The 15,408-nt window shown below is 43.0% G+C and overlaps 1 protein-coding gene across 11 annotated transcripts in view; it reads right to left on the minus strand.

Moving 5' to 3' along the window:
- Nucleotides 1-15,408, minus strand: part of LOC137355582 (EVI5-like protein) — a 335,643-nt gene that overhangs the window by 181,394 nt on the left and 138,841 nt on the right. For all 11 annotated transcript variants that reach the window (XR_010970940.1, XM_068020857.1, XM_068020856.1 and 8 more), the window contains 3 exons: nucleotides 11,403-11,546; nucleotides 8,563-8,652; nucleotides 4,274-4,371 (listed from right to left, as the gene is read on the minus strand). Coding sequence is in view for 10 of the 11 variants with exons in the window: in XM_068020857.1 (XP_067876958.1) it covers nucleotides 4,274-4,371; nucleotides 8,563-8,652; nucleotides 11,403-11,546 (332 nt within the window). In the remaining variant the exon portion in view is untranslated. The remainder of the gene's footprint in view (nucleotides 1-4,273; nucleotides 4,372-8,562; nucleotides 8,653-11,402; nucleotides 11,547-15,408) is intronic.

Raw genomic sequence — 15,408 nt, forward strand, 5'->3', positions numbered from 1 at the left:
TTGCCAATCCCTTGCCCACTTTCCCAGTTGATCTATATCCTCTTGTAACCTTAAGCAACCTTCTTCACTGTGAACTATACCACCAATTTTGGTGTCATCTGCAAACTTACTAATCATGCCTCCTACATTCACATCCAAGTCATTAATATATATGACAAACAGGGGGCCCAGCACCGATCCCTGTGGCACACCACTGGTCACTGGCCTCCAATCTGAAAAACAACCCTCCACTATCACCCTCTGCTTTGCATCACCAAGCCAATTTTGTATCCAATTGGCTAGCTCACCTGGGATCCCATGTGTTCGAACCTTCTGGACAAGTACTGGAAGCTACATATATTAATACACAGGGCCCTATTCTTTGCAGACAGAAAGAACATGTACAAACATTGCCCTTGTTTTAGCTAAACAAAATATGCCATTCACTGGTTCATTCCTCAGAGCAATGCCTTGACCAGAGCCAAGCTGTCTGGTTTAAATTTCAAACAAAGCTTGGCAGTTAACTGTCAGTCACTAAACTGGTGCATTCTCCATGGCAACGCCTCTACCAGAGTTCACTTGCCAACCAATCAGCATGCTCTTCACATGCAGTATAAGTTGCTGTTTTCCCCCTACATTGGTTTTCTTGTGGATTGCCCTGATGAGTGCAAAACGAAAAGCTTCGACAACATTTTCAGCAATACTTAAGTTCTGTACTATGAAATGACTATATTTATGGAATCCTTTTTTCAGTTTGAAAACACAAGTTCTCAAAATTTAACAAAAAAAATCAAAGCACGCTTAACACACACTGCTTCCGCTGTTTGGCATGCAAGTAGTCCTGTGTTGTAGCTTCACCAGGCTGACACCTCATTTTTAGGTATGCCTGATGCTTCTTCTGCACTCTTCATTGAACCAGGGTTGGTCCCCCAGCCTGATGGTGATGGCAGAGTGGGCAATATGTGGCCATGAGGTTACAGATTATGTTTGAATACAATTCTGCTGCTGCTGATGGCCCACAGAGCCTCATGGATCCCCCATTCTGAGTTACTAGATCTGTTCAAAACCTATCCCATTCAGCTCGGTGGTAGTGCCACACAACACAATGATGGGTATCCTCAATGTGAAGATGGCACTTCGTCTCCACAAGGACTCTGCGATGGTCACGCCTACCAATACGGTCATGGACAGATGCATCTGCGACAGACAGATTAGTGAGGACAAGGTCAAGAAGGTTTTTCCCTCTTGACTGCCTCACCACCTGCCACAGACCCAGTCTCGCAACTATGCCAGTGGGAAAGGACATACCCAGGGATGGTGATGGCGGTGTCTGGGACATTGTCTGTAAGGTATGATTCCTTGAGTATGACTATGTCAGGCTGTTGCTTGACTACTGTGTGCGACAGTTCACCTAATTTTGGCACAAGCCCCCAGATGTTACCAAGGAGGACTTTGCAAGGTTAACAGGGCTGTGTTTGCCATTGTCGCTTCCAGTGCCTAGGTTAATGTCAGGTGGTCCATTAGGTTTCATTTCTTAGACTTGGTAGTGGTTTTGGTACAACTGAAAGACTTGGTAGGCCATTTCAGGTCAACCACACTGCTGTGGGTCTGGAGTCACATGCAGGCCAGACCAGGTAAGGACAGCAGATTTCCTTCCATGAAGGGCATTCGTGAAATAGATGGATCGACAATGGTTTCATGGTCACCATCAAACTATACATTAATTCCAGATGGTGAGATTTGAACCCATGTCCCCAGAGCATTAGCCTGGGGCTCTGGGCTACTAGTCTAGTGATATTACCACTACGCCACCTCCTCCCCTGATGGCTTCCCTGCTGCCCTGGTAGCCCAGAGTGATTCACAGCCTTTCCTGATGGAGGCACTGGACATTCACTTGACATGACCCCAACAGCACTGTGGGTGTACCACCACCTTCTTAAGGGCAATAAATGCTGACCTTGCCAGCAACACCCACATCCTATGAAGAATAATGAGATTGGCAGCTCACTAACTAACAGCTTAAAAATACATTTTCAAATAAAAAGCTGTGACCAATTATTGAAATTTTGCCCCAAATTGAAGGACCAGCTGGAATTGAGAGAAATTAAATTGGACCTTCTGTCTGAAATACTGTCCTTGCTCAAACTGACTGTAGGGCTGCATCATTCTGCATTCATTAACAGCTACTAGTTGCGATCTCAACTTATGTGGGATTCAGCTGTTTCTATGGTTACCAGCACATGCACTGTGTCTACATAGCGTAACACTACTGCTTTACAGTTAAGTCTACAACCGCCATCTCCTTAGACCTGTCTCCCTGTCCCCTCCACCCTCATCAATAAGTGTGAGGAGCTCATGGACCTCTGTCACTAAGATTGAGATCATCCGTTCACCGCATCTAACACTTTCCCCTTGCCCACCACACTAAGCTCCCCCCCGCCAAGCCGTAAACTTGAAAATCTCTCCAATTTCTCTATAATCTGCTTTCATACCCTCTCCATACCCCCTGCTCTTTTGACATTATTCCCACTAACTTCTCTTCCAGACTCGCATGCTAGCTGATATTATAAGCAGTTCTCTTGCCTCAGGTACCTTTCAAATCTGCAGCCATCACCCCACTCTTCAAAAAAAAACCCACCCTTGATCTTTCTGCCCTTGTCAACTAAAGCCCCTTCTGCTCCAAATGGGAGTTGCATCTACTGATATTTTTCAAATCACATATCAGACAAAGGAAAGGAAATGAGAAACAGAACAAAACTACTCCGAACTGCCTTACTAATTTAATACATAGCGATTTCAAGAAAATACCTCAAACGAGTCAAATAGCTATGGCCAGATCAATTAACTTGGCGTCATCTGAAAACCTCAGATTAGATCACTGGCTTCTCCCTCAATAGAACCCATACAGAATAGTCAGTGGCACAGTGGTTAGTACCGCAGCCTCACAGCTCCAGGGACCCGGGTTCAATTCTGGGTACTGCCTGTTTGCAAGTTCTCCCTGTGACCGCATGGGTTTTCTCCGGGTGCTCCGATTTCCTCCCACTGCCAAAGACTTGCAGGTGATGGGTAAATTGGCCATTGTAAATTGCCCCTCGTGTAGGTAGGTGGTAGGGAATATGGGATTACTGTAGGGTTAGTATAAATGGGTGGTTCTTGATCGGCACAGACTCGGTGGGCCGAAGGGCCTGTTTCAGTGCTGTCTCTCTTAAAAAAATAAATAAATAAATAAAAAATATTTGATAGCAACGTGTACACAGCAGAGAAGATCTACTGGGGTTCAAACCTCTTGGTTCCTCTAGTCACATTTCCTTCACTAATACAAACATCAGTCACCAAGATCCAGTCTTTTACAAGGCTAGACTGGTGTGGACAGAGTTTCTTCCTCTGCTCTCCTCCACCCTCACTCCCAGTCCCAAAAGAGATCCACAAAGAACAGTACAGCACAGGAACAGGCCATTCGGCCCTCCAAGCCTGCACCGATCTTGATGCCTGCCTAAACTAAAACCTCCTGCACTTCCGGGGTCCATATCCCTCTATTCCCATCCTATTCATGTATTTGTCAAGATGCCTCTTAAACGTCTCTACCTGCTTCCACCACCTCCCTCGGCAGCAAGTTCCAGGCACTCACCACCCTCTGTGTAAAAAAAAAAAAACTTGCCTCGCACATCCCCTCTAAACTTTGCCCCTTGCACCTTAAACCTATGTCCCCTAGTAACTGACTCTTCCACCTTCTGACTATCCACTCTGTCCATGCCACTCATAACTTTGTAAACCTCTATCATGCCATTCAGCCCATCGCGTCTGCTCCGGCTGAAAAAAACTAGCTGCCCAATCTAATCCCACCTTCCAGCACCTGGTCCATAGCTTTGCAGGTTACAGCACTTCAGGTGCATGTCCAGGACCCTTCAAAATGAGTTGAGGGTTTCTGCCTCCACCACCGATCCAGGCAGTGAATTCCAGACACCCACCACCCTCTGGGTGAAAAAGTTTTTCCTCATGTCCCCTCATCTCAACTGCTCACTCACCCTACAATTAGCGAAAAAACATTTTTGTTTTAGTTGAAGCTGATCAAGGAGGAAAATTCGAGAACCTAATCTAGGCTAACGTACAATGCTGCATTGTGGGAGGTGTGACTTTCATACAGGATATTCAAACGGGAACCCATCTGCCTGCTCAGATGGATGAGGATCAGGAAACATTCTTGGCCAACATTCATTCGCAACCAACCTCACAAAAACAGATACACACTGGTGGATGTACTAGGAAGCAAAGGCTGGGTTTATGTGTTACATACTTTTTCATTTTCTTTGGGTTGTACTTGACTTGGTAAGCCTTCAGGACCAGTTTGTCAGGACAGCCATCAAACTGCTGTGGGATCACCTTCTGAAAGTGCTGTAGGAAGGGGGAAAAAAAGGGGAAATATCAGTCATTTCTGCATACAGAATATGGCTACAGACTCTGTGTTCCACAAATAACTCAGCCTCCAAGTTTCTAGGAAGTCATAGGATTATGCATTTAAGGTCAAGGTCAAGTTTAACTATTACAATAGAGATCCTGGAAAACGTATCAGAAGTAGATGACAGACGGTGGTGGATTAGTTAGAAACCTTCTGGAACAGCTGATTTCAGCATCCTTTGGCTTTCCCAAGGCAGGGAGGTGAGGGGTGATGGGTTAAATAATTGCTGGTATTCCTACTGATCACAAGCAATTCCTGCAGAACAGCAGGTGCGGGTTTCAGGACAGAACAGTATCACATTCAGCTGTTATAATGGGGGTGGGGGGTGGATGTGGCAGAAAGGAAGGTTGGGGGGGGGAGGAGGAGAAGACGACACTGGGGAGAGGGGGAACAATGCAGGGCGCTGCCAGTAAGGAGGGAACAGCAAGGGGGAGAGAGAAAGATTACATACATGAAGATATCACTGACGGGTTAAGATTATGGACACGATATTGCAGTTTGTCTCATCTGCTTATGTGTGCGCTATTTTGATTAATATAGATTCTTTCATACTCCCTTTCAGCTTCACTTCTATGCTTTGTGCTTCTCAGTTTTCTCTCCATCATCCCTCTATATTTTTTTTGTACATCTATTTTAAAACCTCATTTTTAATTCAATCCTGATCAGTTATCTACAGCCTTTAACTTGTCACCTTTATTCTTAGTTGGCATATATCTAAGCTGTACCTTATCCATCTCAACTTTGCATACCTTACTGCTGGATCCACCATTTTATCTGCAATTTTTCCAACTAATTAATCTGAAATGTTTGCAGGAGGACTCAGTACTCGTGTGAATGGCCTTCAATAACCTCCCAAGAATATCTCAGTGGAGAGAGCTCCAAGTCAGACCAAGTAATCCATTACTTAATCACATTGAAATTGTCAGACTGATCACTAAGGAGCATAAGTTCAAGCAGAAAATAGGCAAAGCTCAGTGCAAGAGCATGATTAAGCATCAGTAATGTTGACAAATTTAAAAACTGGCATCTCGGCTGATCAAATAAATCATTAACACCTTTTTAGAACTACAGTTGCGTTTCTCAGGCCTTCGGCACTTGCCAGAGTCTTGACCCTCAAGAGTATTTCCCTGAAGCCAGAATATCTGCTTGCAGTTATTGCAGCTGTCTATTTGAACATTCAACAAGATACTATCATAGAGTTATACAGCACAGAAACAGGCCCTTCGGCTCATCGTGTCTATGCCTGCCATCAAGCACCTATCTATTCTAATGCCGTTTTCTATCACTTGCCCGGTAGCCTTGTATGCTATCGCGTTTCAAGTGCTCATCTATATACTTCTTAAATGTTGTGAGGGTTCCTGCCTCTACCACCCCTTCAGGCAGTGTTCCAGATTCCAACCACACTCTGGGTGACATTTTTTTTCCCTCAAATCCCCTCTAAACCTCCTGCCCTTTACCTTAAATCTATACCTCCTAGTTATTAACACCTCCACTAAGGGAGGAAGTTTCTTCCTATCTACTCCCCTCATAATTTTGAGTACCTCAATCAGGTCCCCCCTCAGCCTTCTCTGCTCTAAGGAAAACAACCCTAACCTATCCAGTCTCTCTTCATAGCTGAAATGCTCCAGCCCAGGCAATATCCTGGTGAATCTCTTCTGCACCCTCTCCAGTGCAATCACATCATTCCTATAGTGTGGTGACCAAAATTGTACACAGTACTCTAGCTGTGGCCTAACCAGCATTTTATACAGCTCCATCATAACCTCCCTGCTCTTGTATTCTATGCCTCGGCTAATAAAGGCAAGTATCCCATATTTCTTCCTAACCACCTTATCTACCTGTGCTGCTGCTTTCAGTGAGCTATGGACAAGTACACCAAGGTCCCTCTGTACTTTCTAAAGGTCCTAACACCCACTGTATATTCCCTTGCCTTGTTAGTCCTCCCAAAATGCATCACCTCACACTTCTCAGGATTAAACTCAATTTGCCACTACTCTGCCCATTTTATCAGCCCATCTATATCGTCCTATAGTCTAAGGCTTTCCTCCTCACTATTTACGACACCACCAATTTCGATGCCATCTGTGAACTTACTGATCATACTACAAACAGCAAGAGTCCCAGCAGCAATCCCTGCAGTACACACTGGTCACAGGCTTCCACTCGCAAAAACAACCCTCGACCATCACCTCCTGATGATTGGCCTCCTGCCTCTAAGCCAATTTTGGATCCAATTTACCAAATTGCCCTGGATCCCATGGGCTCTTACCCGCTTAACAAATCTCCTATGCAGGACCTTATCAAAAACCTTATTGAAGTCCATGTAAACTACATCAACTGCTTTACCCTCATCTACACATCTCGTCACCTCCTCGAAAAATTCAATCAAGTTTGTTAGACATGATCTCTCCCCGACAACGCCATGTTGACTATCCTTGATTAATCCCTGCTTCTCCAAGCGGAGATTAATCCTGTCTCTCAGAATTTTTTCAAAAGTTTCCCTACCACTGATATTCGACTCACCAGCCTGTAATTACCTGGTTTATCCCTGCTACCCTTCTTGCATAAAATTGTACCACATTCGCTGTCCTCCAGTCCTCTGGTACCTCTCCTGTAGCTAGAGAGGATTTGAAAACTTGTGTCAGAGCCCGTGCAATCTCCTCCCTAGCCTCACATAACAGCCGAGGATACATCTCATCTGGACCTGGGGATTTATCCACTTTTAAGTCGGTTAAAACCACTAATACCTCATCCCTTTCAATGCTAATTTGTTCGAGTACATCACAATTCCACTCCCTGATCTCTGCACCTACATCCTCCTCCTCCTCCATAACGAACTCTTGTCTTCGGACAAGAATGATGAAAGTTTCTTTTTAAGCCTGTTATACAAATCCTGCATATAATCTTTACATAAATTTATCCTAGATAAGCAAACTGCTACTTTACTCTTGCCCACCTCAAGTTCTCTTTGCTTTGACATGCTTTTGTCCAATTTTACTTTTATTAAACATTGTTATACTAAAGGCAAGTAGTATTGTTACAAAAAGGTTTTGTGGCATATGTTCAAAAATGATAAGTTAGTGGAGCAACCCAGACTGGGGTGGTCAGTGGTTTGTGGAGCAGCACCTGTGGAAGAGTCCGTCACTCTAAAATTGGCCTTTATAGCCACTCCAGGTGCTGCTCCATAAACCACTGACCACCTCTAGGTGCTTACCCATTGTCTCTTGAGACAAGCAGGCCAAACATTAGTGGAGCCAACAACATTACTTCTACATGATGGAGAGGTGGCGGGGGAGGGGGTATAGGAGTGAGAGCAACTGCCATCTCTCAATCTTTTGAGGGGAGATCTGATTTGTTCAGGGTTCTTCTTTAAGGCTCAGGTTGGTAAAAAGTCTTCAAACTCAGACCAGGGTGGCAGAGATTGGCAGTAGATCAGAGGGTGGGCTGTGCTGTTAGAGAAGCCCCCAAGGATTACAAGAAAGGTCATTTAGAAAGGAAATACACAAAAACAACCTTGCATCTCTGACTGAGCATATGCCCTCAGAACAAAGTCAGACTGTTCTTGCAGATTACAAAAAGTTCCTGTGCAGACACAGATGTGATAAATGCACAGTGTAGAAAATGGAACCTTCTGCTTTCATTTAATTCTGAGCAATGACTGTGAAACAGAATGCAGAGCATTCCACCAGCATTTATCAGCAAAGTAGTACTGTAAGATTCCATGGGTTTTTGTACAAAAGTGATTACAGAACAATGGCAGCTATTTAATAACAGGAAATGGCAATGCAAAGTGCCAGCTCCTGCGTCTACCCATTAAATATGGAAACATGGGGGAAGTGTTGTTTACAAAGCTGCACTGGCAGCTTCTGTGCACGGCTGACTTGCCCTGCTCCTTCACAGGGAGGAGATAAATATGTTAGAGTTTGGAGGAGGGAGGGGATAAAGTTACTGAAATCATTTAATTTTGTGACCAAATGGTCACTGAAAAGTGTTTCAGTGCATAAACTCTTTACAATGATTAGGTGGGGCATCAAGAATGAATTACATCTCAGACACTGAGATAAAGCTCCTCAGTGTAATAAAGCTGTGCAGATGATTTATTTCTTGCTGGGAGAGATTGTTTTTACCTGCGACATTCCTTCCATATCAAGTTGCATCAGTTCTGCTTGGTTAAACTGAAGAATGGCCATTCCAATGCGAAACACTATTTCCAAACCCTGCCAACACAAGATGGACCTCAAAGTGAATGCAGAACCGTAAAGGAAAGTTTTGAAAACAGAGCAGACTCAGGATACAAAATGCAAAGTGGAAGAGTGAGTGATGCTCACAAATTGCTCTGCTCACCCACATTGGCTTCTAGAATGTTCAGAATTCACATTACAAGTTGTTAAATCTTGGTTAATTGAAATTAAAATAGCCTGACTCTATATATGTATAAATCTCCATAATATGGTCATAACTCTAAAGACTACAACGTGATAACAGTTAATCAAATTGAACATTGGAACGCATTCACCAGGCCGCAATATCAACCACAGGCAGCTCAAAACAAACAGATCCTGCCATGATTTTTCTTTTAGCTGAAAAATCATCAAGAATAGAGTTAGACTCAAAACATTTCACATATTTAATCTCCACGTTCTGTATTCAAAGGGCAAGGATAATACAGCATACAGAACACCACCTCCTGCAACCTTTCACCATTGTGAACAGCTGTTAATGTTGGGAAAGGAACAATTACGCTGGGAAAATTCCACATCAGCATTAAGGCAACAGCTGCTCTCCTAATTTCCAAAAGCTGGAAGGTCCCATGTTCAATGGCCAGTATATGCTGAAACAGCTAAACTCAAGACAACAGTTAAGGTCTGATATAATAAAAGAAAAATACTGCAGATGCTGGAAATCTGAAATAATAACAAAGTGCTGGAAAATACTCAGCAGGTCTGGCAGCATCTGTGGAGAGAGAAGCAGAGTTAACGTTTCAGGTCAGTGACCCTTCATCAGAACTAGCAAAGGTTAGAAATGTAACAGGTTTTAAGCAAATAAAGCAGGGGCGGGGGAAAAAAAAAGAGCAAAAGGGAAGGTGTTGGTAGGACAGAGGGCCAAAGAGATTAACTGACAAGGAGGTCATGGGGCAAAGAGAATGTGCTAATGGTGTGGTAAAAGTCAAAGCATTAGTGCAGAGAGTGTTAAATGACAATAATGAACAGCCCTAGCCAAAATCAAAAACATGAAAAAAAAACAGTGGGCAGGCACATGGTTTTAAAAAAAATAAATAAAATAAAGTAAAAATAAAACAAAAATAAAAAAGGGCCAGTCATGCTCTGAAATTATTGAACTCAGTGTTCAGTCCACCATGCTGTCGTATGCCTAATCGGTAAATGAGGAGCTGTTCCTCAAGCTTGCGTTGATGTTCACCAAACATTAGGGTCTGATGTTTGAGATCAGTGCCTCCTGAGGGAGGAAGATGGGGGTCGAGAGGGAAGTGAGGAGGGGGGGGGCGGGGGTGCAAAGAGGGAAGGGGAAAGAGAAAAGAGAAAACGGAATGGAGTGCAGAAAGGAGTGAGAGATTATACCTTAAATAGAACTGCTCTTTCTGGAAATAAATCATACAGGAGTAAATACAAGGGAATTAAAGGCTGTCTCTGCTTCATGAAACCATGTCTTATTTATGTGATAGTTAAATTATTTCAGCAAATTGTTAGACTTTAAAAGCCATTATGGAAAGAAAGGATAGCAGAGCATGCTCAGTGGTAATTATGCAAGAAATGATTCTCACTAAGCACGATCATGTTCAGCTGAGTTCCTACTGCAGCTTATCCAGTCTGCCCACCACGTGCAGGGACATTCCATTCTGCATGCAGAAATTTATAGATAGAGCACTCAAAAGATTTCACAATCACTTTTGTTTATGGGAATGAACATATTTTTCCTGCCAACAGGCCTTTAACAAAAGCTTCTAAAAACATGAGGTTTCCCCTCGCACAGAATATTAATGGATTCGCACCACAGAAATTTTGAAGTCAGCATTAATTTCAGTGCCCAATAAACCAACGTTAAAGTGTCAATCAGAAACAGACCCCTCAACACTAGACAGGCAATTTGCATATGGTTGACTGTTGGACATGGTGTTGTTAATGAGCTGCTATACATAGTTACCACCTCCACACTCAGGTGGCTTCTAACTGTACCAGGACAGAGGCTGGCCATTATCCCAGGAGGAAAGGAGGAGAAATTAACACTTCAGGGAGGGAGGTCTGAAGGAAAGTGTTTTGAGTGCATCTCTCAGAAACTGACTGCAAACCACCATTCACAGCTTGGCCTTTCTCTCAAAGAGATATCAGTGCCAGAGTTTCCAGAAATGTAAATGGAAGTTCATGTTCAGGATACTTCACACACCATCTGAACATGATCCAGAACATGTGACGCTCCTATTTCAGAGAATGGAATTCATTGGATCGGCTGGGGTTGTTTTCCTTAGAACAGAGGAGGCTGAGGGGTGATTAAATGGAGGTGCACAAAATTATGAGGGGTCTTGATAGAGTAGACAGGAAGGTCCTGTTTCGCCTGGCAGAAAGATCATTTACCGGGGGCACAGATTTAAGGTGATCTGTAAAAGGATTAGAGGGGACATGAGGAAAAACTTTATCACCCAGAGGGTGTTGTGTGTTTGGAATTCACTGCCAGGATTGGTACCTGGACATGCACCTGAAGTGCTGTAACCTGCAAAGCTGCAGACCAGGTGCTGGAAGGTGGGATTAGAATGGGCTGCTAGTTTTTTTTTTTAGCCAGCATAGACATGATGGGCTGAATGGCCTCCTTCTGTGCCATAACAGGAGTCAGAGATTAACTGGGAAAATAGATACACATACGCAGTACAGACTAATAGCAAATCTGGCCATGCCAATCACTCATTTGTTTTATTCTATTAGAATTCAGTCACAACTGATGTGTCTCAAAGTCTTACCTCATACATAAATATGTCAAATATTCTAGTAGCTAATGGCAGAGAAAATGTGGTGAGAAAAATTGTTAGGAACCAGGAGGATGCGTACATCGATGTATGGAAGCTCTGTGACCGAAAGTGCACGTTCAATTCAGGTAACTGGTCCTGAGAAAGGGAATAAAAAGCAAAGCATAATTATGAAATTTAAAACTTATACATATTAGCAGACTAACTGTCTCAAAATAAAGAAAGAAAGTGCAGGTATTTTTTAGCAGTCTCAGTTTAAGGCTGGCTGCCAGACAATACTGGACACTATCTCACTCAACACTATTCTTTTGAGTAAAAGCAAAATACTGCAGATGCTGGAAATCTCAAATAAAAACAAGGAATGCTGGAAATACTCAGCAGGTCTGGTAGCATCTGTGGAGAGAGAAGCAGAGTTAACACTTCAGGTCAGTGACCCTTCATTAGTTCTGATGTTTATCCCTCAAATCAACATCACAGAAACAGATTATCTGGTCGTCATCACATTGTTGATGGTGGGAGCTTGCTGCGCACACGTTGGTTACTATATTACAACAGTGAATACACTGCAAAAAGTACGTCATTAGCTGTGAAGCGCTTTGGGACATCCTGAGGTCATGAAAGGTGCTCCAGAAATGCAAGTCTTTCTTTCTTATTGCATCATACAGCCCGTATATAAACTTCTGGGGAGATAAATTTCATCTTGGTAGGAAGAACATGGAAAGGCAATACAGAATAAAGGGTACAATTCTAAAAGGGGTGCAGAGGCTGATGGACCCAGGTGGAGATGTGCATAAGTCATTGAAGGTGGCAGGACAGGTTGAGAAAGCAGTTAATAAAGCATACAGTATCCTAGGGTTTATTAATAGGGGCAGAGAGTACAACAGCAAGGAAGTTATGATGAACTTGTATAAAACACTAGTTCAGCCTCAGCTGGAGTACTGCGTCCAATTCTGGGCACTGCACTTGAAGGAGGACGTGAGGGCATTGGAGAGTGTACAGAAAAGATTCACAAGAATGGTTCCAAGGATGAGGAATTTCAGTTATGAAGACAGATTGGAGAAGTTAGGAACAAAAACAAGAAATGCTGGATTCACTCAGCAGGTCTGGCAGCATCTGTGGAAAGAGAAGCAGAGTTAACGTTTCGGGTCAGTGACCGAAGAAGGGTCACTGACCCGAAACGTTAACTCTGCTTCTCTTTCCACAGATGCTGCCAGACCTGCTGAGTGAATCCAGCATTTCTTGTTTTTGTTTCAGATTTCCAGCATCCGCAGTATTTTGCTTTTATTGGAGAAGTTAGGACCGTTTTCCTTGGAGAAGAGAAGGCTGAGAGGTGAGGGGTCTGGACAGAGTAGATAGAGAGAAACTGTTCCCACTCGTGAAAGGCTCGAGAACGAGAGGCCATAGATCTAAAGTATTTGCTAAGAGAAACAAATGACAGGAGGAAAAAAATTTTCACACAGCGGGTGGTTAAGGTCTGGAATGCACTGCCTGAGAATGTGGTGGAGGCAGGTTCAATTGAAGCATTCAAAAGGAAATTAGACTGTTATATGAAAAGGAAGAATGTGCAGGGTTATAGGAAAAAGTAGGGGAATGGAAATGAAGGAGCTGCTTTTTCGGAAAGCTGGTGCGGACACGATGGATCGAATGGCCTCCTCCTGCATTTTAACAATTCTGAGATTCTGAAATAGCTGAAGATGGGAGCTAAATTCCTGATTTTAACTGTACTACTTGTACCATGCGTATGCCAGTCAAGTGATTATGATACTGAACCTGCAAACTAGAAGGCACGAGTTCAAACCCTAAACTGAATTTAATAAATCTTGTAATTTGTGGGCTGGCACCAGAAAATGGCCATGAATCATAGAAACTAATAGTACAGGGGGTGGCCATTTGGCCTGATGGCCTGTGCTAGCTCTTTGAAGGAGCAGTTGTGTTTAGTGCCACTTCCTTGCTTTTCGGTTGTAATCCTGGAAGTTCCTCATGCTCAAGTACCTGTACATTTCCCTTTTAAAATTATTTAAGTCAGCTTTCACCACCTTTTCAAGTAGAGTGTTACAGATCCCAACAACTTTGAATTAAAAAGAAATTCTCATCTCCCCTTTAGATTTTTTGTCAATGTTTTTATTGGCCCACTCATCAGAGGGAATAATTTTTCCCTATTTGCTCGATCAAAACCCATCATCTTGATAACCTCTTAAACCTTCTCTGTTCCAAGGAGGACAGTCCTAACTTTTCCAACCTCTCCTCATAACTGAAGTCCCTCATCTCTGGTAACATCCTGGTAAACCTCCAGTCTACCCTTTCTTCGGCCTTTACATCTTTCCTGAATTGTGGAGCCCAGAATTGTCCACAAGTCTCCAGCTGAAGCCTAAACAGTAATTTATGAAGTTCTAGCATGATCTATTTGTTTTATAATCTATTTCTCTATTTGTAAACCCAAGTAATCCAATAAGCTTCTTTTAACCACCTTCCCAACTTGCCCTGCCACCTTTAAGGATTTGTGTATATGGACACCAAGGTCTCTCTGTTCATCTACGCTTTTCAAAATCCTGCCATTTATAGTATACTATCTTTCCATATTAGTCCTTCTAAAGTGCATCACTTCACACTTCTCCACATTAAACTCCATCTGCCATGCTGCTACCCATTTCATCACCCTGTCTGTCATCCTGAAGTCTAAAATTATCCTCATCACTATCTAGTACTTTGCCAAATTTCATATCTGCAAACTTTATAATTTTGCTCCCTAAACCCAATCTATTTAATTTATAAAAAATAAAGACAGTAATAGACCCAAACTGATCTTTAGGGAACACCACCGCTCATGACCTCCCAGTGTGTAAAAGATCCATCTACCACCACCCTTTGCTTCCCGTCCCTGAGCCAATTTAATACAAACCCATCTGTTTCACCAATGCCCTTCAGGGAGGGAACCTACTCTCCAAGTAGCTTCAGTGTCACACTACGCACTTGATTAAACACCATCAAGGTAACTAGGGATGGGCAATAATGCTTTGCCAGGATCGGCAAATAAATAGACGTCAAACAATCTTGATCGATGAAATAAAAAATGCTAGAAATGCTCAGCAGGTCTGGCAGCATCTGTAGAGAGTAACAAAGATAATTTTTCAGGTCGATAATCTTCTGTTAGAACTGGAAAAAGATTTTACTTCCAGTTCTGATGAAAAGGTCAATCAAACTCAAAGGTTAACTCGGTTTCTTTCTCCACAGATGAAGCCAGACCTGAAGAGCATTTCCAGTATTTTCTACTGTTATTTCAGCTTTCCAACACAGGCAGTATTTTGCTCTCGATAGGATGAGGTCACGTTGCCGCAGTGTATGAGCACCAGTAGCTTTAACCCCTGAACCACACACAAGCCGGGGTGAAGAGATAAAATAAATATGTTTAACAATGAACTTGACTATCACAAGTAACAGGCATGCTTGTTGGAACCCACTGCAGACCACCATTCTTCTCTGCTATTCATTCTCAGTCAGCAATCTTGCAATTTTTTTATCTGTCTCTTTTAAATTGAAAACCGTAGTAATACATAAACAGATCTCTCAAGGAAACAACTGCAGTGCTCATGGGAAGCAGAGAATTGCAGAAATGATACTGCATACAACTGAGCAGTTCAGATTTGACACTGATTAACCCCTTGCTGAAGTACGGCTGAGCTCTTTATTTTGTGTGGAGAACATGCTTCTGTTGAGCTTGTCAGCGGCATGGAAGTCAGGAAACCGCGATGTATTTCACACAAATCTTATGCAGTCCATACAGAACAAACTTGTAAGATGGATAAGGATATCCTGTCTAACTTTGCGGAGCTTTGGGAACTCAGGGGCCGGGGGTAGGGGAGGTGGGTGCTGGAAGAAATGTTCTCCACCAGCGCTGTTTGCAGTTTGCAGAGCTCCAGCTAGCATCACCGTCTGGGAGAGCTCCATAGGCAGAAGACATTAATGCAACACAAAGATCAGCACCATACAGTCTGAATCCACA

The sequence above is a fragment of the Heterodontus francisci genome, chromosome 43 (assembly GCF_036365525.1).
Source record: "Heterodontus francisci isolate sHetFra1 chromosome 43, sHetFra1.hap1, whole genome shotgun sequence".
In the NCBI taxonomy this organism is placed as follows: Eukaryota; Metazoa; Chordata; class Chondrichthyes; order Heterodontiformes; family Heterodontidae; genus Heterodontus; species Heterodontus francisci.